Source organism: Entamoeba histolytica, genomic scaffold (assembly GCF_000208925.1).
Source record: "Entamoeba histolytica HM-1:IMSS scf_1104750518245 genomic scaffold, whole genome shotgun sequence".
NCBI classification, from domain to species: domain Eukaryota; phylum Evosea; order Mastigamoebida; family Endamoebidae; genus Entamoeba; species Entamoeba histolytica.
In genome coordinates, this window is record NW_001914985.1 from 14,188 (window position 1) to 37,042 (window position 22,855).

The following is a 22,855-nucleotide window of genomic DNA, read 5'->3' on the forward strand; positions in this document are numbered from 1 at the left end:
TTTCCCATTTTTGCACTTATTTGTGTTGATAATCCTCTCAAAGCCAGAATAAAACAAAGAGAAACAATAATATTCCCAACTGAAACAAAATTATTTATAATCTTCATATAATTGAACACTTCTTCTTCAATACTAGAACTTGTGCTCATTTATTTAGAATGTTATTATCTATTTTTTTTTTCTCTTTAAATACTCTTCTCCTCTTTAGACTCGTTCTCTTTTCATCTAATGAATTTCAATTGAAATCGAATTCATTCATTCATATCATTTCGAATATCGTATGTATCGAATATCTTTCCTTCATTTCTATAAATATTTCACTAATAAATCTTTAAAACTCCAATTTTTGAATGGTTTAAACTATTAACTTTGGTCATTTCATCTCAAATTCAATCTTTTAACGACCTCTTGTTATTAATAACTGCCCTAATTATTCCTTCAAGACAGTATTTTTTTTAACTCTTATCAAGAATCTATTCTTAACAAATTCCATTGAACTTTCACTTTTTGTTTTCTTTGAATTATGTTTTTTTTATTGAAGTTTTTCTTTCCATTAAATAACTTCATCCCATTTTTTGTCTTTCTTTGATTTTATTTTATTTTCATTTGATTTTTTATTAATTTTCTTTGTAATAAACATTAATTCTTGATACATTTATCAATTAATTTTATATTTTTTTGTTTGTTTAGTTAAATCAATTAAAATACTTTTGAAGTTAATGACGATGAATGAGAAACATTTGTTTTGATAAAAAACAGAAAAGAGAATCACTAGAAAAAAGTAAAAGAATAAAAAAATTAGAATTTAATGGATTGGAATTGGTTAATCACTTCATCAATTGATGGACGTTCATCTTTGTCTTGTTGCCAACATTGTTTTATAATTGAGGCTATTTGTTCATTAAAATCAGGATCGAAATTAGGACGTTTTCCTTTTGCTACTTGGACAGCAGCGTCCCAACCATTAACAAATGGTTTATCTTGATAGATTTCATGTTGTTGAAAGATTTCTAATAAACACATTCCAAGAGAATAAATATCAGAAGATTTAGTAGGTTCTTTTCCTTTAAGAACTTCAGGTGCTTGGAAAATAGCAACAGAAATCATTTCATCATCAGTGATAATATCTGAAGAAACTCCTGTTATTTGTTGAATATTCCAATAATCAGATAATTTACATATAACATCATCTTTTTTATTTAATGAAAAAACTAATAAATTTTGAGGTTTAATATCTCCATGAACTTTATTGTTATCATGTAAATATTTGATTGCTGTCATTACATCACTAAATGCTTTTTTAATCCATTTTATTGGTAAGTCTTCTCTACGATAACAAGTAGCAATATTTCCAAATTTTGCATATTCAATAATAAATGCTTCTCTTCCAGGAGCTACTGTTGCACCAATAACTTTAATAAGTTGTGGACATTGAATATCAGCTAATTCTTTTGCTGCTTTAGCAAACATTTCACGTGCTTCACTACTCCAGTCTATATTGAAATGTTTCATAATAACATCTTTTCCATTAAATAAAGCGGTAGATACTTCTCCTGAATTAGTTGTTTTAATAGTATCAAATTTAGTGATTGTTTCAACGTCAAAAACAACACTTTCTTGAGCAATAATACCGAATTTAATTTGGGTTGTGAATTGAGGTGCTTGTTTATCTACACTTTCACCTTCACTACAACATAACTTAATTGGTAAATAATTTTTTGTTGAACATAAAAATTTAAGAGTTATTCCAATACTTACACCAGTGTGTGGTCCAAGAATTGCACGTGTTGGTTCTGCTATTAATGTGTATTGATGATTAGGCCAATCTAAAATAAAAGCATATTCAAAATCTGTTGGATTAGACACATAAATCTCATCATAAAATTCTTCAAATAATGGAAGTTCAATTTTCTTTTGATTACATGTAATGACATATTTGCTAACGTTTAATGGAAAGGAATTATTTGGTCGTCTAAAGAATGAGAACATTTCAATTTACTAAAAATTTCAAATTTTAAGTTTTTTCTTTTTTTTAAAGTTCTTTCATTTTTATATTTTTTTGTAATTTTTTTTTAAATGTTTATTTAATGTGTCTTGAATTTATGTATTTAAATGTTATTATCAAAGACTGATTCTTCTATCTTTAAAGAAGAAGAACTAAAATTACTTAAAGAAATTATTAAATGGCAATGATCCATTGGAACTAATAAAGTAATTGGGAGAATTGAATATTTAACAAAAAGAAATATAAAAAGTATATTGTTCAATAAGGGTTAGAGATTCTATCATATTTTTCTCTAATTAATGAATGTGGTAATTTTCTTCTTTAAAGAAAGAAAAAAAAAATTGAAAAGAATTTTCAATCAGTTATGTCATAAAATGAAGATTAAAAAGATGTTTTTGTAACAAAAAGTGTTTATTTTTTAAAAAGAATAACATAATAAGAAATTGAGTAAAGTTGTTGTTTTATAAAAGAAAAAATACAATAGACTTTAATTTTTTAATTTAAATGAATGAAAGGGATTAGATAAATAATAAAATTCCATTTCAAGTATTTCAATTAATTAAAATCATATAATTAGTTATACTTAATGTAAAGACTAAGACTATCTATTAGAATAGACAGAAATTGAAAAATTGTGATTAAAAAAAAAGTAATATTATAATTAATTAAAAAAAAAAAAAAAAGGTCAATTATTAAATATATCCTCAATTGGATTTTCTTCATATTGAGAAGTGATTATTTCAGTTTCTTCAATATACTCTATTGTTGTAATAGAGTTCATTTCTGACATGCTCGCATTAGATTGTTCTTCTTCTAATGTGCTGCCAGAATTTCCTGTATAAAACATTAAGTCTTTCATATTTTTTATTATTATTGTTCGTAGGATTTTGGGGAAGTGTAATTGTAATTTTAGTGTTTTTAATCTTCTTGCTGATTCTTTATGTATTAATCCATTTATTGATAATATTACAGGTATTATTTCTACATATATTAATTCTCTATTGTTTCTTAATTTCTCTTGTAATTCTTTGTATTTATTTATTTTATGAATATAATTTAATTCTAAATTATTATCTTGACATATAGCTACATCTATAATATATCCTTTCTTTTCTTTCATATTTTGATAATATATATCTGGTCTTCTAGCATGGAAAGAATGGTCACTAACCATAATATTATAATTAATTAAATGAAAATAAAAAATTAGAAATAAATGATTAATATAAACAATTATCATTTTTTTATTCAAAGTATTTGAAGATATTCAAAAATAATTTTTAAGAAAATATCATTTTCTTTTTCAAAAAATAATCAATTTCAATAATAATTTATTCCTCAAAATATTGTTTTATAAATTCTAAAAACATTAAAAACATTATTTCATAGATATTTTAATGATTCAATAGATAAAAAGGAATGTGTTTATTTTGATAAAACATAAGTATTTTTAAAAACAAAAAATCTTTTATTTTTTATTATTTTGTTTTTTTAAATCCCCTTCAAATTTTTATTATTTGAAATTCTTTCAAGAAATAAATTAAATACAAATTCTTTGGGAATATATACAAATGGGGATATGATAATTTCTTGTATTTAAGGAGATTTTATTGTTTCAATTCTTCAAATTGGAACATTAAGAAAAAAAAATAAAAAGAATGTATTTAAAATACTCAATCAAAAGAATTTATTGTAATGTCTTGAATAAGAAAATGGTTTTATTATTCTTAATTTTAGTATCAGTAAACTAATACTTATCATCAAATAGTACTGTTATTGTTGATGAACAGTAGAAACCATTTAATTAACTAAATACAATGAATCTTAAATAGATGTATCTTCCTGAAGGTTATTACCAAAAACTACATCTGAGTTTGTTCTTCTTTCTCAAAAATGGTTTATATGTGAAAACCTTTATAAACAATATGTTGTGGCAATTTTTATTAACTACATAAACAAAGTAAAATTACAAATAACTTCAAAACTTTTGAAAGAATTGTATTTAGATAATTTCAATGTTTTTATTTGAAGATTTAAAATAATTTAAAATAATTTAAAATAATAACATTATCATTACTAAACCATTATTCAACCATAATAATATTTTCATATAATCACTTTTTGATAAAATAATAAAAGAAAAAATAAAAATGTACGATGACGACACAATAGTGCGACAGAATGAGATGTGTTGAAGTTATGCACCAGACTTTCAGAGTACTTTTTATTAAATAAATAATTAATTAAAAAAAAAAACAAAGTAACAAACAAAATAGAGAACTTTCATTTCTTATAAAACTAACTGAGGATAATGATTATTCTATTAGTTATTGGAATATATGGATGGATTGTAAATAGTAAAACAGTTGTTTGTACAGTAAAATCAAGTATTAATAATCAACCTATAATTTATGGAAATGATTCTACTATTTATGTTGAACCAAATTGTCCCCATAAAGGAGGAGATATGGATCTTTCAAGTTTAAATGGAGATAGTACGTTCTATTTGACGGGAGAATATAATACAATTACAACACCATCACATCAATTTACAGTTCAACGGTTAATATTAACAGATATTCAAATTAATAATTTAATTATTGGAAGAGTTAATATAACGATTTCAGAAGAAAGTCAAATTCATAAAATTGATAATATTCACTCAACCATTAATTTATGTCAAACATTATGGATTTCTTCATTATCAAAAAAGGCATTTCAAATATCAGTACTTCAATCATTTTCTCAACATTTTAAAGTTATTATAAGAAATATTGATTTAACAATAACCAAATTACTAATTGAAAACGACGCAACAATTGTTTTATTAAATAAAGCTAATGTATTGATAACAGACCCAACTTTTCTAAGTGACATTTTTTTAGAATTTCATTCAGGCTCAACAATGCAATTTTGGCTTGATGTTCATTTAAATAATACTATCATTTCATTTGAAGAAGAAAAATCATTAAGAACATCTTCTACATTATATCTTAGTGGATTAACAAGTATTTTATTTAATATTCCTTTAATACCAAAATGTAATTCAAAGTATGAATTATTTGGTGGACAAGTTATTTATAATAAAGATATTACTAAAGTTAAAATAAATGAAGAAGATGTAAGTTATCAAATTCAAGATGATATAATTGTTCATTACCCTTGTCCAATACCTGACTTATATATTTATTTAATTATTGCTTGTTGTGGTCTAGTGATTTTTATTCTTGGTTTAATATTAATTGCAATAATTATGAAATTCGCTATTATCCCACAACTCCAACGTAAATTAAAAAATGCACATGATATTATGGAAACATCTTCATTATTACAAAAACATAGTAGTAATTAATTTTCTTTTTTATATATTTTTTAGGGTTTATTTATCTTTAAATCCATTTAATTTATTGAATGGAATTACCTTCAATTGTTGATAATTTAAAATTTATGATTATTCAATTTAATGAAATTAAATCTTCTTTAATTTCTTTACATAAGCAAAATGTATTTGATAATAATATTTCTTTTGATTTTCTTCATTTAACAAAAAAAATAAGTGATGAAAATTTTTATGAAATACGTGAAGAATTTGATAATGCTGCAATAAACTTTGATCAATATCGAAATTCAATTTTTATAATTGAAAAACATATTACTGATTGTTTTTATGCTATTGAAGATATTCAAAAAGAAATTGAAATTGAAAATAATAAATTAACTGAAATTGGAGAAAAATTAGATCAATATGAAGAAATATTAAATAAAAAATATAAAGAATTAAATAAACCGAGTGAATTACAAATTATTACAAATTCATCTTCTCAAAGTATTAATTCTCATCAAAAAAAAATTACAAAAACAATTAAAAATCAACAAAAAATTATAAGAAGTGATGGAAATCAAATTATGAATGATAAAGATAAAGAAGATATTGAATTATTAAATACAAATAAAAAAGTATTACTTCAATGGTGTAATGGGAAATCCTTATCAATTCGTTATGACTCAAAATATGATGGAGAATCTCAAAAAGATTTTATTAAATATATTAAAGGATATGGAAATATTTATTTAATTTTATTTGATCAAAATATGAATGTATTTGGTTGTTTTATTCATTCTCCAATTTTAATAACAAATAAACCTGTTGTTGATATTTTTGGATTTATTTTTGAAATAGCAAAAGAAGGAACTATTCACTTAAAAAAATGTAATAAAAGAAAAGATGTTATTTCTTCAATTACTCTTTTTGAAGATAATTGTAATCAAGCAAATTCACTACTTTATATTGGCAAAGACCAATCAACTGGAATGTTAATATTAAAACCTTTTATACAAAATGGAATGATTAAACAAATTTATAAATCTTATTCAACATCTAACTCTCTTGTTTTTAATTCTATTCAACGATTTGAAACTAGAAGAATTGTTTTATTAGAAATTGATTTTTAATTTATTGTTATTTCTCTATTTCTTTTATGTTTTTTTTTGTCTTTCATTTGTTATATTATTCCTCTAAAATCAATAAAACTTTGTTCAGTCTAATTATTTATAGTCAGAAATTTTATGTTTTTCATTAATAAAAATTATTTGTTATTTATTCAATTTATTTATTCTAAATTAAAATTGTTATTTAAATAATATAAACTAGTAGATATTAGTTTATAAACTATAAATATAATAATTATGAAAATAGAAAAAGATATTATATTTTAATACTTTTATTAAAATTACTAAAAGAACTAAAAAGAACTTAAAAATAGTAAATGCAAATTCAATTATTGTTCGTTATCATTGCCATTGCTATGGCTCATGGACCAAAAGTTACTAATCGAGTTTATTTCGATGTTATAATTGGAGATGAAGAAAAGCCAAGCAGAATTGTTATGGATCTTTTTGGTAAAACTGTTCCAAAGACAGTAGAAAACTTTAGAGCATTATGTACAGGTGAGAAAGGAATGGGAAAATCAGGTAAACCACTTCATTATAAAGGATCAATTTTCCATAGAGTTATTCCAGGATTTATGATTCAAGGAGGTGATTTTACTCGTTTTGATGGAACTGGAGGAGAATCAATCTATGGTGCTAAATTCGAAGATGAAAACTTTAAATTGAGACACACCAAGAAAGGTATTCTTTCTATGGCTAATGCTGGTAAAGACACTAATGGTTCTCAATTCTTTATTACACTTGTTCCAACTGCTTGGTTAGATGGCAGACATGTTGTATTTGGAGAAGTTTCAGAAGGACTTGATGTAGTTGATAGAATTGCTGCTGTCGGATCACAATCAGGAAAAACATCAAAGAGAGTAACAATTGTTGATTCTGGAGAATTACCAATGCAAGAATAATTGATTTCATTATAATAATATTCATTTATTTTGGTTTTTTATAATAATTCACAAATGAGAATAAAAAAGGGTGTAAAAAGAACTAATAAATAATAAATAATAGAATGAGTAAACCACCAGCAAAAAATAAGAAAATTTCAATTGCTTTTTGTGGAAATTCTGCTGTTGGAAAGACTGCGTTATTTACTCGAATTACTAAAGGAATTTGTTTGATTTTCTTCTTATAAAAAAAAGGATTAAGAAAATTTATGTATTTAGTTAATGAACATTTAGAAGCAAGTATTAGTGCAGATGTATTTACCAAGCAAGTCAATGTTGATGGGCAAAATCATAACGTTGCTTTATGGGACACAGCTGGTCAAGAAAAATTTAGATCAACAACAAAGTCTTATTTGAGAGGGTTACATGGAGTATTATTTTGTTTTGACATAACAAAGAAAGAAACATTTAATTGTATTGATATGTGGATTCAAGAATATGAACAAGCCCAAACACTTAAAGATTTGGCTGCTCGTTATTTAATTGGTTGTAAAGGTGATTTAGCTTCTAAACGTGAAGTTTCAAGAGAAGAGGCTGAAAGTTATGCTAAAACAAAAAATATGACTTATTTGGAATGTTCAGCAAAAACAGGAGATAATGTTGATACCTTATTGGTTTCTGTTATTCGTTCTTTTAAACAGAAAAATCCTTCTTTAGTTACTCTTGGAATTATGCGTCCTAGTGTTTCAGATTCTTCTTCATCGACTTTACCATCTTCTTCAGTAACAACATCTGCTCCAATTTCAGCTCAACCAAAAGAAGAAGAGCCTGTAACATTGACTAAGCCACAGTCATCAAATAACGAACCTCAAGAGGCTGGAGGGTGTTGTTAATTTGAACTATTTTTGTTATATTTTTCAAAGTCTTAACTAACATCAAAGAAGTTTCCCTTATTATAGTATTAGTTTCTAATTTTTTTTCTTGTTAAAAAATAACGTAATATTAATTCATTAATTACTAGTGTTTTTAAGAAGAGTAAAAATTCCATAATACAAGTCTTTAACATTTTTTTTAATTCTTTAAATCAGTAACTTTTTATAATTACAACTATTTTATCTAGAAGTATTATCAAGGAGAGAAATTGTTGTTATTCATATACATTATATTATTTATAATGTTTCTATTCATTATTTTATCTTTTTGATATTCATTATTAATTCTATTACATTAAGTTGTTTTCATTCATTCAATATTATTCAATGTCTCAATACTATTTGATGTAAACAATTTCATTATTAAATTCAAAATATGTTTATTTATAATTCTATCATTTATTGTTTATAAATATACTTAAAATATTATTACTTTTTATCTATAATTCGTTTCAACAAATTTATTTATTTAATTATTAGTTGTTATGCATATTCTTCTTTTCATATTTATTATCATTAATATCATTTCATTTTATCTCTTATCACAAATAAATTATTTGGTTTATTATTTCTAATGCTGACTCATTATAAGTTATTTTGTATGAAATAAATTTATTCTTTATTTCATTCTTATTATTGTAAGTTTCATTTTATATTATTATTATAAAATTATTTCTTTAGTACCAACTATTTAAAGAATATTTAACACTTTTATTCTTTTTATTCTCATTCACCTCATTCATTATTTATTAGATTTTCTTGTTGATAAATATTTATTTGTTTAATTACTATGTTTATATTTTTTTATCCATTTCTTCTTTCATTTTCATTATTGTTTATTTAAATTCTGTATTTTATTTTCTTTATTTCATCTTCTACTCTTTTTTATTTATAAATTTTATTTTATTTCAATTTCATTTTGTGTTTTTTTTCATCTTTCTCTTTATGTTTTTTTTGTTTATCTTCATTATTTGTTTATTTTTTTTTCAAATGATTTGTTTATCATATTCTTCATCCTTTTTTTTCATTACTCTATTTTATCTATTCTCATTAACTCTTTTTATCTTCTTGAATAAGTATTGTTATTATATCAATTTCTTTATCATTAACTTTTATCAACAACTCTTTCTTATTCATGTCATATCATTCATTATTATGTTTTTATTTAACAATCTTTTTTATCTATTAAATTATATCAATACATTCATTTCAATATTCGTATTATATTTATCAAATTCATATTTAACAAATTAGAAATACTAAAAGTTGCAATAAAGAAGATAATCAATAACTTCAAATATTATATTCATTTCACATATAATATTAGTACTTTTTAATAACTATTTGAATATCAAATAACTGTTTGTACATATGATTAATAATGAAAATGTATAAAATAATATGAATTACATTAAATAAATGATATTAATAAAATATGTTCATAAATGGAATAAATGATAATGTTAATTAATAAACAATGAAATATGAGAAAATGTAAAGAATTAATATAGTTTAAAAGCAATAATTTAAGAAGAATTATTTAATTATTGATTACACATTTGTTTGTTTATAATTCTTCTCCATAAAATACAGAAACTTTTCCATTAATTTCTTGTTTTTTGTTAATGACATTTGCTATTTCATCACAAAAAATAAGCTTTCTTTGTTCAATAAATAATGCATCATGTTCACCTCCAAATAATGAAAATTCTCCTTCAATTTCATTTCTATTCCCTTGCTCATCAAATAAAATGATATAGTCAATATTCTTTACAATAACATATTCTTTACCATTTATTCTAAAACAAGCCATTCCACATTCTTTTGTTGTTAATAATGAGTTTTCTCCAATATTCCTAAATATAAATTCAAAATCGTCGATATTCTTTTCAATAAGATTTTTTACTAATTCATTCAATTCAAATTCATTAAAATTATTATAATCAAATACACTGTAATCAAGAACACCATCATTAATTGATTTTTGGATGATTATTTCATTGTTTGTATCTATTATATTAAATGCTTTCTTTTTTCTGTCAATTGTAATGAATTGTCCATTGATGTCACGTTCAATAACACAAATAATGTCAATAATAAACTCTTCATCAAATGAATATTCTCTTAGTGATGTAACTTTAATTACTTCATATTGTTCAGGTGATATTTTTCCATTCTTATTAACAACATTTTCTATCATTGCAAATATAATTTCATCTCTCTTTTCTGAAAATTCTGTATTTTCAATTAGTTCATCTAAATTAATTCTAGTGTTATTAATGAAGTTGTCAATAATACTCTCATGTGATACACTGAGATGTTCATTTAATATCATATTGAAATTATCATTCATTTTGATTTGTTGTTTAATTTCACGTAAAAAATCATCAACTTTTATTTGTGGAAATCGCTTGCTTATCAATTTCCCTCTAAGAATAATTTCTAATTCTTTTGGCTCACTATTCAATAGAATTTGTGTGAATTTCGTTTTACCTGATTGTGATGAAATATCAATATTTATCCAATGTAAAATGTCTGGTAATGGAATTCTGAAATATGATAGGTGTGTGATGATTGATGGTAATTGAAATACACTATGCTCATTACATTTTTGATATGAAAGAAATTTAGTTAAAGTAGGAATATAAGGAATAAGTTCAGGATTAACATCAACATCAATATACAATTCATTGTTAATAGTGTTTGTTCGTAAAATAACAAATTTATTATTTAATTGATATAATTCATATTTTTGTATATCAACTTTAATTTGGTTGATTCTCTGAATGAATGAAATGTTAATTGTTTTATAATTTTGATCAATTGAATGAGTGAAATGAGCTGATTGTCTTATGTTATTGGTGTTTCTAACACTCATATCTAATAAATTTCATTCTTTTCAAGTTATATTTTTGTTTTTTGTTTTTTGTTTTTTTAATGTTTTTAATTGAATTGTTAGTTCATTATAACGGAATGAATAACATAATCATTCAACAAGAAATTGATGTTCCAATCACCAACTTCCTCGTTCAAAGTGATGGACAAGGTGGTGTTTATTTTCATGATAAAGAAACACATGAAGTGTATCAATATAATCCAAAATCACAAAGAGTTATTAATGTTGAACACCAATTTGTTGGAGCAATATTGTTCACACTATCAACAAATAAACAAGCATTTATTACAAAAAAACAAACAAGAAATATTCTGGTTAAATCAAATGAAAGTAAAACACCATCATTAATAAAAGTAAATGATGATTCCCAAATACTTTATTTTGTCAATGATAAAAAACTGATGATAGTAGGATTAAAAAGTACAATATTAATGTCATTAAATACGTTTATTCCTTTATATACTTACAAGTATTTAAGACCATGGAAAATAGTACATTACAAAAATATTGTTGTGACATTATATAATGACTTAAATAAAATTCGAGGAATTGTATTAGAGTGTATAGGAGATACAATATCAGTAATATCAGAGATTGATGTTAGTAGTCCATCTCAACAAAAAGTATTACTTCCAACAACTCAATTAATAGTTATCATGGAAACACCTTATTTAGCCATTCATTTCAATGTTGGACCAATCTATTTATTCAATTTAAATAATCCACAAGAACATGTTAATAGATATGAATCACTAAATGGAAAAATAATTATAATGTCAATTGATGATACGTTAGTTGTATTTGATGGTAAGAAAGCATTTATTCACAACATTATCACTTCTAATACTATAACTCATTTGGCATTGAAACAAGAACCAATTGAAAAAGTTAAAAGAAAAGAACAAGACAAAGAATTACTATTCACAATATCTAATTTACCACCAAAATGTCCAATTCATGTAATTGATTATCAAATCAATATTCATTCAACATTATTAAGTTATAACTCTCTTCTTATTGATCAGTTTAATTCAAAATGTACAACATTTCACTTTAATTATCAAACGTTAAATCAACAAATACAATTATTTCCAGATGAATGTTCTCGTTTATTATTCTTTGTTGAACATCATGCGTTTGATGTTTGTAAAATACTTCTTGAGGAATATGGAAAAAAGAAAATATCGTTATGGGTTGTTTGTGAATTACTCAGAATTGTTGTCTCCTCCAATTTACAAGAATTTGATCTTCAAATAGCTGTTCAGTCATTAATAAAAAGTGTTGATGATTCAAATTATATCGTTGACGTTTATCTTGAGGCAGTTAGAGCATCAGCACAGACAAATGAAGGAGTAATATCAGATAGTCTACAAGCAGATTTTATTCAGAAATTAAATGGATTAAATAAATTCAATACAATCACAGAATTTATTCAACATTATATTATTAATGACAGTACTCCAGTTGCTTTAATGTTATGCAAATCATCAGATGAAACAGTAGAAAAATATGGATTTGATATGTTAAAAAGAATAGGTGATTACAAAACATTGATTGATTGTTTAATTTGTAAGGGAAGAGTAGTAGAAGCAGTTCGTTTTGCAGAACATAAAAAACTTCAGTTGGATAAAACTATGATATGGGAGGCATTAGCAAAAAATAAAAATGAGCCAATCCAATACCAATTACAATGGTTCTTTCTAGACCATCAATAATAAATGTTTATCATATTAATTTATTATTTTACAATATCGTATTATATTTTATTTAATTTTAACATGAAAAAAATTGAAAATAAATAAAGGGGATTTCAATTTAATAGTCTAACTATAAAGAATATCTCTAGTATTTCTTATTCTTATAACATAAATTAATTAGTTGAAGAATATTATAGTTATTAATTCTATTTTTAATAAATGAACGATTGATTTTATTGAGTTTTTAACAGGAGTATTACTTCAACATTCCTTTTCATGTGTTATATAACAAAAGAGTACATTGTTTTTTCACATGCTAATGCCATCATTTTAATTTAATGAAGATTATGATAATGTTCTCTCTTTAATAGTCTAATCATTTATCCAAATAAGAATAAATTCTATTATATATGAAATAATTATAATTCAAAATGATGAATTGCATTTAACAAATTGTCATTTGCTATTTGACATTAATATAGAAAACAAATTCCTCTCTTAACCCCAAAACAAAATATTAAACTATGATGTTTAAAATGATATGAATCAATGTATTGAATGATTTTTTTAACATTTTTAAGTTATTCAATTATTAAGAAAAATAAAACCATAAATATACTTATCCATATTCACTAGGTTCTTCCATCATCTTTTCTATGACTTTTTATTTATGTAATAATTATTATGTTGTTTTTTCTCATATTATGTTTTCATTTAACTCTTTTGTATGTTATGTATATATATCCTATTTCTTCTTTCTCTATTTTCTTATTTTATTCTTAAATCTTTTTAATAAATACCTTCAATTTACTTGATACTATTAATATATAATTTATTTCTTCATTCTTTTGTTTTTATTATTATTTTCATTATTTCTTTTTTTAATGTTTCATTATTACCTATTCTAGTAAGGTGATGTGATTTTCATTTCTTTTCCATTTCATTTCTATATTTTTATCTTTTCTTCTTTGAAATATTGTTCTATTCCTTCTTGTTATTATTTCTTCTTCTTATCACACATTAATTATTTCATTTCTACTCCATTATATATTTCTTATTTTTCTTATTCTCTTTTGTTTCTTCATTTTATATTTTAATCATTTTCTTTCCTCCAACAACCTATCATTACCAACAACTTTTCTTTAATCCATCATTTTTCATAACTATAACTACTTCTTCATTTTATATGTTGCTATGTCTTTGTTTAAACATTTCTTCTTCTTTCTCTTCTTCTCCATTCTCCAATTTTTATTTTTTCTTTCCCACATTTATGTCTTTTGTTAGTCTTATACCTGTTGTTATTCAAAGTTACTTTAAAAGTGAAAAAAATTAAACAAATTATATTATTTAAGAATAATACCGTGTGTAGAATATAAACAAAAGACTATTAATGAAATATATAAAGAATTTATTCAAACATTTAACTTGACTAATTAAATATGTATATGTGATAAAAACAAAGAATTTCACACAATTATAAATCTTCAATCTTTAAATAACAAATAAAATAAATATTATATTATATTGATACAAATAAATATTACACATTTCATTAAAGTTAATGAAATTGCATTTTTGTAAGTTGTTGAAATAACAATTTTAAAGAAGTAATACTGAAATAGAATCAAATATATCCTGAATTAATTAATGAAAAGTAAAAGCCTTTTCCTTTTTTATGTTGAATAACACAACAAGAATTGGTAATTAAAATAATTAAAAAAAGATAAAGCCTCATTATCACAATGTTATGAAAAGACAAAGTCTATTTAAATAAGTTTATAAAAATAAAAAGCAGTAAATGAAAAAGAAAATAATACTTGAAAGAGTATATTTGATGAACGTTCTTTTGTATTGTGATTCAATCACTACAATCAAGACATTGTTAAGTGTAAATAAAAAATGTCAAGAAATAGTTCATTCAATTCGTATTAACCCATTTCGTATCTGTTTTAAAGAAATCTCACAATATAAACACATCTTCACAAACTTAGAAACAGTATATGAATTAAAAGACTGGAAAGAAATAGATGAATTTAAACATTCATGGAACAATAAAATCACATTCATAAGAACAATCCAATCGTGTGCAGTGTTTTACTCGTTTATTAAACCTTTTAACACAAATCAAATCGAGTTGTTATCAAAAATTGAAGAATATTCAATTACACGTTTAACATTACATTGTATAGATGAATTTATTTATTCAATTCCATTCTTCTTTCATTTAAAAAAGCTAAAAATTGGATATTCAACTTATTTTGATTTTAGTACATTGAACCAATTGAAGAATTTGAAAACAGTATATGTACTTTTTCAATTTGGATGTCCTGAAACAGTAATTTATGATTTTCATAACGTTGACCTTCAAAGAACAAAATACCATTTTATTATTTACTCTGTTTATGATGAAGATACTCTTCAATATCAAATTCATACCATTCGATATGAATATCCTTCTATTCAAATTCATGTAGCATTATTAACAAGAAAAGTTGAGCAATACTTTCACGACTTTGGTTCTTGTTGTATTGATCCAAATTACTTTAAAGAAGAAGAGCATGAAGTAATTAATAGTTTATTACCATGTGATATTAAAATCTTTTCAAAAAAAGTTCAAAACCTTGAACATATCAACCTTAAGCATTGTTATTATCTTCAGAATTTAAGCGTAACACTAAAAAATGAAAAGCCATTTGAATTACTTCTTCCCCAGTCATTAAAAGTGTTGAGCATAGAAGCACCACAAGCTAACTTTAACTTAAACAATATTCCTATTGAATGTTTAAATCTCACACGAACACAAAGTCACTGGCATTCTGTCTTAACCACATTAACATCTCTTTCTTTGTATCAATGCAAACACTTTGAAATTGACTTAGCTCATTCAAAACTATTAAAAAAAATTGGGGTTTGTTGTTGTTCTGAAATATCATTAACTGCTCCTATTACAACTCCTTTATGTGGTATTTATTTCTCAACAAAAATGAAACTTAACTTTACAAATAACCATAGACATACCCCTCTTCTCATTCATGATGTTGTTCACTTTTGGTGTTCTCAAACACAAAGGATGATTATTGAAATCAATACAGATATTCTTGACTTATCTTTGTTTAATCTTCAGTATATTTCTTTTTATGATTGTTCTATTCAATCTGTTCAACTTCCAACAAATCTTCATTTTGTTCGAGCTGTTAATTCCAAATTTAAATTTCTTGAATTTAGCAATATAATTAAATTGACAATCCAATCACATTCTGTTATTGAACAAATAAAAGGAAATTCTATATCAAAAATTCATTTGAGTGGAACAATCAATAATTGGAAGATTCAAAACATTGAAATAATATCATATCATGATGGAACATTATTTGAAGAAATTATATGTAAACGAGTGATAGTAAAAACCAAAAAACGTTATATTGACATTCATCATATCTATTCTCCCTCTGTTGTTTTTTCTGCCAAAAGTAAAACAAATATTGCTTGTCTTAATAACGAAGTTATTTATGTTATTAAAAACTCTCTCCCAGTAGTTATTTTGAATCTTCATAAATTTATTCCATCAAAACAATTCTACAATGAAGTTTTTTATCAAGTTTCAGATGTTATTCTTTCAGATATTGTTCAAACAACACTCAGAATTGTTGGGAAAAAGATCAAAACTATTGACCTTTCACGTTGTTTTATTTCAAAACTAATTATTCGAAGATGTAAGTTTATAGAAGGTATTTTATTACCATTTCAGTGTCAAGCAATTCATATAGAAAATTGTCCAAATATTCATAAAATAAGATATGTAAAACAAAACTAAAAACAACCAAATATTTTGAATCATTGTTTTATTTTTAAAATAAAAATCATTTAAAACTTATTAAAAGAAGCATTTAATTTACTTCAAATTGTCATGGATAAGAGTGAATAATGCATCGAGATTTCGTTTGTTATAATCAATGTTCAACCAGTCTTTGCAAATTTGACAAACAGGATTTATCTATTAAATCAGTATTTTTTTTTTGTTCTTTAAAATTTTGCATCATAACAAACAGTGTTTCTGTTGAACTGAATTTTAGATGTACAACGAGGCACTTTTTTGAATGTAATTTCTGGAACTTCTGCTGGGTATTGTTCAGAACATTTTACAGTAAATGATAATGAACTTCCATCTTTAAACAAAAACTCTCCATTCCAATTTGATAACGAAGTATCATCTTCATTTTGAAGAAAATATGATACAAATGTCAAATTTCCATGTTGTCCATTTTCACAATCTTCAAGCAAAACAGCAAATCTTGGCTTTTTCACTGACATTATTTTTCTTTTTTTCTAGTTTTGTTTTTAAGTTCTTTCAAATAACATAAAATAAATATTTATTTTATGTTATTCTTAAAATAGAATAAATTAAAAAACAAACGTCAAGAAGAATCTAGAAGAATTATAAATAGAAGCAATTCTATAGTTATAGAATCATAAAACTCAAACGAAAAGATAAATTATGACAATAAAAAGACACTAAAAACTATTTGTTTCATTAATTGAACCATGGAAAGTAATTACAATAGAATCAAACCTTATATTCCCACTTACAAAAGAATTGCTATGTATTGTAATGTTCCTAAAGAGTATATTGATGTTGCAATGAGAGGAGATGAATATGAAAAAGCAGCATTTGTTGAACAATTAATATTAATGAAGGAAGAAGGACTTGTTGGAACAACAGATGAATATTTAGATTCTCTGATTCTTTGAACCAATCACAACTCGAAAGCTTAAAGAACAAAATGTAATTAAAAACTATGTTAATAAATCCATTACATATTTTTATTTTTCCTATTGAATCATTTATAATAATAATAAACCATTCTATAAAGTTAATAGTATGATAAAACCAATGAAGAGAATAAATTTTGATTAAAATAACATTCAACGATTTTTTGAATCTTATGTTTTTAAGAAAAAATAAAACTTAAAAAAAATAAAAGATGAGTTGTGATGAATATGATATTGTTGAAGTTGATAACAGAAAATATAGAGTAAAAAAGAGTATTCAACCTCATCTCAGTGTTTCAAATGAACTTTCAGAGAAAACAAGTTATGATATGAAAGAGTATTGTGATGAACCTGATTGTATTTATGTTCCATCATTATCTTCAAAAGAACAAGTCGAAGAAATATTCAAAAAAGCAGAAATAACACCTCGAACAACTGATTGTACAATTAAATTATTAATTCCTAATAAACTTCATGGACAAATTATTGGAAAAGGAGGCATTAATATTTCACCAATTAAAGAAGAGTGTCAATGTAAAATTGCATTTGCAAGTTCAGATGATACACCTGACTTAGTGAGAATTGAAGGAGTTAATGAAGATAAAGTTAGAGAAGCTATGGAACGATTAAAAAATGTATGTATAAATGTTTTTTGTTCTCTTAAAAGTACACATACCATTCAAATTCCATTTAAGTCATCAGACCTTTTAAAACAAATAGAAATATTTCAAGAGTTTGTTTATTATTTTATTATTATTAAATAACACTTTAGAAAAAATAAAGGTATTTATAAAATAGACAATTGGTTAAAATTGATGGACTTAATCCAAATTACCTTCAAAAACCTCAAGCACTGCATTTAACATTAACTACATTATCTATTTGTACAGAACAACAAGTTGAAGTTGCATCTAAATTATTAGAAGATATGGCACCAAGAATATATTCAATACTAAATAATAAACCATTATTATTTGAATTATGTGGAATTAGTGCTATGGGAAATGAAGAAGCTACAAGAGTTATTTATATTAAAGTAAAAACAAATGATGAACAAATAAATAAAATTATTGAAGAAATTAAACAAACCTTTAATAAATATTTAGACAAACAAAATCAAAGTGAAGTTATTCTTCATATGACATTATTTAATACAAATAAATTAAAAAATGGAAAATCTTTTGTTATTGATGCATCTGATATAGTTAGAAAATATACAGGTAAATCATTTGGAAAATATAAAGCTGAATCGTTGGTATTCTCTTCAATGATTAATAAAATAATGGGAACTAAGTATGCTCTTATTAATTCTATTCCTCTTCCTTAATATTTATTTAATTCAGACGATTTTTGTCTTTTATTATTATCATCCATTTTTTATTCTAATTCTTTCTTTATCATATTCTTATTATTCTATAACACTTACACATCACTTTTAATTATTTCACTGTACTGAAAACAATGAAACAATGATATATCATACTGAAGAAGAAATAACCCTAAAACAAAAATAAAAAAAAAAAACTTAAAAAAAGTAATGAGTAAAGAAAGTACAACACCAAACGAAATCAATGAAAGAAAAATAGAAGAGAAACCTCATAAAGAAGAAAAGAAGATGAAAAAACAAAGATATAAAAAAGAAGAAATTCTTGGAAATCCATTAGAAGAATATTTTGAGAAAGTTTCTAAAAATGTTGCACCATATAATCCAATAGGAAGAGCAGAAGAAGAAATTGAAGAAGGATTTTCACAAAAAAGTATATTTTATATTAATAAATTATTTGCTGATGCAGCACAAGAAAGAAATTATGGAAAAGTTATTTATTTATATAAAAAATTAATTGAAAGTGGTATTAAAGAAGATCTTCATACAATTACTAATATTATTAATTCAGCTGCTAGAGTTGGTGATGGAATTTTAGTTGATAAAACATGGATAAGAATGAAACAATTAGGATTAAAAGCAAATGAAGTTACAAGAACCGTTTCAGTTAAAGGATATTTTGCAGCTGGATTAGTTGAGAAAGCAATGTACACATATTATTGTATGGATAATAGAAATAATATTAGAAGTATTAATGCAGCAATTAGAGGATTATTAAGACTAGGAAATTCAAAACAAATTCATACATTTACAAAACATCCTATTAACGCAGAAGATATGACTACAAAAGAATATCTTACTGCATTGTATTCAATAGAACAAGAAATTTCATTAGTTAGAAAGATTATGGAAAGTATTAATAATGAAGATGAAATGTCAGCTACTTCTTTAATTAATTTAGCTACATTAAATTGTCTTATTGGAGATGTAGAAACAGGAGATTTATTATTAAAAGAATTTGAAGACATTTCTAAAAGAGAAACAGATGCTAGAAAATCAATTCGTTTATTTAAGAAACATCAAGTCGCTCAATTAAGAAATAGAAGAAAACACATTAGAACATTTATATTAAATACTCAACCCATTTTAAAAGAACAAAGAAAGAAATATTCATTTAGTCAAGCAAAAGAAGTTTTTCAAATGTATCCTCGTGAAATTAATGTACTTCATTTTGAAGAAGTATTTAAAAATAAAAATCCAATTAATATTGAATTATGTAGTGGATATGGAGAATGGCTAATTACTAAAGCTGAAGAAAAAAAAGATGAAAATTGGGTTGGTGTTGAACTATATCGTGATCGTGTTTATAATTCTTGGGCTACTAAAGTCTTTGCTGGATTAGATAATGTTGCTTGTGTTTGGGGAGATGCAATGAATGTTTTAATGTTAAATATAATGGCAGACAGTATTGATAATATTTATTTAAATTTCCCAGAACCACCAAAATATGAAAATTCACCTACAAACTTGTTTACAATTCAATTCTTTTTCCAAGTTGCTCGTATACTCAAATTGGATGGAGTTTTTTGTTTATTAACTGATTCTCCTATTGTTGTTAATATTGTTAATAAACAATTTGCTCATAGTGAAATATTAAGAAATAAGTTCCAAATTCAAGGAAAAACTATGTTTGAAAAGAAACTCCCTGAAGGTTATGGTACTTCATATTTTGATCAATTATGGAAGAATGGTAAGATTAATCAAGACAGATTCTTTATGAAAATTAAAAAAATTATGTGATTGAATTAGATTCATTGATTGCTATTTAAATTATTCTGTTTTATATTATTATATTTCTTAATATATTCTTATCTAACCTCTTTCTTTATTTTACTAACAATTGTATTATTGTTCATTTGAAATAATTTGGTATTTTCATTTTTAAACATAATCATATAGGTTTTTTTTAAATACTTATTTACTGAAACATTACCAAGAATAATCATAACTAAACATGTTTTATTTGACTTGAGAAGATTTCATTGATAATTATTATCAACAACTATTATTTTTTTAAAATGACAGATAATATTTATTTCTATGAATTTATTTAATATTGTAATTTGTAATGATATTAATTTTTATTCTATAACTTATTCGACTACCATTCTATATGATACTATATTATTTTCATTTGTTCATAGCTTTTTAAATATAATTAAATGTACGTTATCAAACTCCTCACAGTTAATATTCATGAAGTTTCATTTCATAACTAACGTCTTTAATAACCTTTTTGATTATTAGATTTTCATAAGCATTACCATGAGAATTGAAAACACAGTGCTAATGATTTGAATTATTCCATTGGTTCATTACAAAACATTATTTTATATCTGATTCAATTGAAATAGTAAAATGATATGATATGGTATTAAGCAACTAACATAGTTAAATGAAATTCTTTTTGAATAAACAAATATATTTTAACTGAAATAACTTATTCATTTAAATCCTCATTTTTTGAATTAAATAATCAATAGATCTCTATATTATTAATTTAATTAATACAAATAATTTAATCATTATAATTGGAATAGAAGGGGGTTTACTTCTTTATGATTTTATGTCTCTGAATAAACAACACACTAACATTATAAACATAAATATTTTTTTAAGTCAAAGAAAAAATATTTAATGGGATTGTTTAAACATCAATTGTAAAAACGCAAAATCTTTCAATAGGTTTTTTAAAATAATTATATTAGTACTAATACATCATTCAGAAACAAAAGGATAAGTAATCAATTAATTTTTTTTTAAAATAACAAAAAAATTCACCAAACGAAAAAACAGAAATGACTATAATGACTTAATTTAATAGGAAAAACAACCTCAACAATGTTTATAGACAAATAATAAAATAATAAAAATATAAATAAAACCCCCACAAAACATTTCTAAAAAGAAAAGAAATTATTAAATAAAATAATACGGAAACCAAGAAAGTCATAAAAATACAAAATTTTCAAAAACAGTGAAAAGTCAATAAAAATAAACAGAAACAAAATACGTCGAATTATAAAACAATTCATAACTACCCCCTTCTTAAAGAATAGGGTAACTATAATTTATTGAACAAATGTTATAAATAAAGCTTAATTCAATAAACACAATAGTTGTTTGATCAAATCATTAAATTTAAGAATTGGCATTATCTTGAAACACATAACGTTAATCAAACTAACTCAAACTTTTTAACGTTTAACATGATCGCGTTAGCGCAGACATTTTATAAATTTATTTTATTTAATCATTTCATTTTGGTGGTGTCTTTGTATTATATGAATTATGTATTTATGTAATTTCAGTTTTATTCATCAACATTGTATTACTTTCCATTTTACATGATTTATATTACCAAAAATATTATCAAATTTTGTACTTAATTTGATGAATAGCACAAAACATGAATATTGAATAACTTTAAAACATACTATATTTATCAATAAAACTTCTTTTGATTTATATTAAATAATTTTCAGTTGTTGATGATTAATTGTACTGTAGACTTGCGTTGAACATCAAATTTAAAAGTCATTAAGATTTAATTTAAAACATCTTTATTTTATATTCAAAATATTTACAAAGTTTGTGTTAATCAAACTCCTTTTAAAAAATGAAAATTTTTATAACTTGTTGTATGAATAGGAGTATCTGCCAAATATCTGATTTTACGACAAATATAACTCTTTGTTTGAAATAATAAAAAAAATATTTCTGAAAAAATAGAAAAATACTCTGTCTAAAATTTGGGTTATTCTGAAAAGTTCATTATTAAATTACTTTTTTCATGTATAATACTACCCATTTCTCTTTTTTATTCATTATAAATAATAAT

The 22,855-nt window shown here is 23.4% G+C and overlaps 11 protein-coding genes across 11 annotated transcripts, besides 1 other annotated feature; 8 read left to right on the forward strand and 3 right to left on the reverse strand.

Moving 5' to 3' along the window:
- Nucleotides 1–798: 798 nt before the first annotated feature.
- EHI_128070 (protein kinase, putative) lies at nt 799–1,989 on the reverse strand (the record flags this gene model as incomplete). The annotated part of the gene is made up of 1 exon (XM_643187.1): nt 799–1,989. One exon carries the CDS (start codon nt 1,987–1,989, stop codon nt 799–801), a length of 1,191 nt encoding a protein of 396 aa, XP_648279.1.
- A 686-nt stretch (nt 1,990–2,675) lies between these two features.
- Nucleotides 2,676–3,178: a repeat region.
- A 1,138-nt stretch (nt 3,179–4,316) lies between these two features.
- EHI_128080 (uncharacterized protein) lies at nt 4,317–5,357 on the forward strand (the record flags this gene model as incomplete). The annotated part of the gene is made up of 1 exon (XM_643189.1): nt 4,317–5,357. One exon carries the CDS (start codon nt 4,317–4,319, stop codon nt 5,355–5,357), a length of 1,041 nt encoding a protein of 346 aa, XP_648281.1.
- A 59-nt stretch (nt 5,358–5,416) lies between these two features.
- Nucleotides 5,417–6,457, forward strand: EHI_128090 (uncharacterized protein; the record flags this gene model as incomplete). Its single annotated transcript, XM_643190.1, has 1 exon — nt 5,417–6,457. The coding sequence occupies one exon, from the start codon at nt 5,417–5,419 to the stop codon at nt 6,455–6,457; it is 1,041 nt and encodes a 346-aa protein (XP_648282.1).
- A 314-nt stretch (nt 6,458–6,771) lies between these two features.
- Nucleotides 6,772–7,356, forward strand: EHI_128100 (peptidyl-prolyl cis-trans isomerase, putative; the record flags this gene model as incomplete). The annotated part of the gene is made up of 1 exon (XM_643191.1): nt 6,772–7,356. The coding sequence occupies one exon, from the start codon at nt 6,772–6,774 to the stop codon at nt 7,354–7,356; it is 585 nt and encodes a 194-aa protein (XP_648283.1).
- A 104-nt stretch (nt 7,357–7,460) lies between these two features.
- On the forward strand, nt 7,461–8,228 carry EHI_128110 (Rab family GTPase; the record flags this gene model as incomplete). Its single annotated transcript, XM_643192.1, has 2 exons — nt 7,461–7,563; nt 7,615–8,228. The coding sequence occupies 2 exons, from the start codon at nt 7,461–7,463 to the stop codon at nt 8,226–8,228; spliced, it is 717 nt and encodes a 238-aa protein (XP_648284.1).
- Nucleotides 8,229–9,834: 1,606 nt separating this feature from the next.
- EHI_128120 (uncharacterized protein) lies at nt 9,835–11,145 on the reverse strand (the record flags this gene model as incomplete). Its single annotated transcript, XM_001913805.1, has 1 exon — nt 9,835–11,145. The coding sequence occupies one exon, from the start codon at nt 11,143–11,145 to the stop codon at nt 9,835–9,837; it is 1,311 nt and encodes a 436-aa protein (XP_001913840.1).
- Nucleotides 11,146–11,240: 95 nt separating this feature from the next.
- Nucleotides 11,241–12,878, forward strand: EHI_128130 (uncharacterized protein; the record flags this gene model as incomplete). Its single annotated transcript, XM_649671.2, has 1 exon — nt 11,241–12,878. The coding sequence occupies one exon, from the start codon at nt 11,241–11,243 to the stop codon at nt 12,876–12,878; it is 1,638 nt and encodes a 545-aa protein (XP_654763.2).
- Nucleotides 12,879–14,694: 1,816 nt separating this feature from the next.
- On the forward strand, nt 14,695–16,674 carry EHI_128140 (uncharacterized protein; the record flags this gene model as incomplete). Its single annotated transcript, XM_649670.2, has 1 exon — nt 14,695–16,674. One exon carries the CDS (start codon nt 14,695–14,697, stop codon nt 16,672–16,674), a length of 1,980 nt encoding a protein of 659 aa, XP_654762.2.
- Nucleotides 16,675–16,752: 78 nt separating this feature from the next.
- EHI_128150 (uncharacterized protein) lies at nt 16,753–17,171 on the reverse strand (the record flags this gene model as incomplete). The annotated part of the gene is made up of 2 exons (XM_649669.2): nt 16,753–16,854; nt 16,908–17,171. 2 exons carry the CDS (start codon nt 17,169–17,171, stop codon nt 16,753–16,755), a joined length of 366 nt encoding a protein of 121 aa, XP_654761.2.
- A 671-nt stretch (nt 17,172–17,842) lies between these two features.
- On the forward strand, nt 17,843–18,957 carry EHI_128160 (activating signal cointegrator 1 complex subunit 1, putative; the record flags this gene model as incomplete). Its single annotated transcript, XM_649667.1, has 2 exons — nt 17,843–18,363; nt 18,429–18,957. The coding sequence occupies 2 exons, from the start codon at nt 17,843–17,845 to the stop codon at nt 18,955–18,957; spliced, it is 1,050 nt and encodes a 349-aa protein (XP_654759.1).
- A 210-nt stretch (nt 18,958–19,167) lies between these two features.
- Nucleotides 19,168–20,754, forward strand: EHI_128170 (uncharacterized protein; the record flags this gene model as incomplete). Its single annotated transcript, XM_001913806.1, has 1 exon — nt 19,168–20,754. The coding sequence occupies one exon, from the start codon at nt 19,168–19,170 to the stop codon at nt 20,752–20,754; it is 1,587 nt and encodes a 528-aa protein (XP_001913841.1).
- Nucleotides 20,755–22,855: the final 2,101 nt, after the last annotated feature.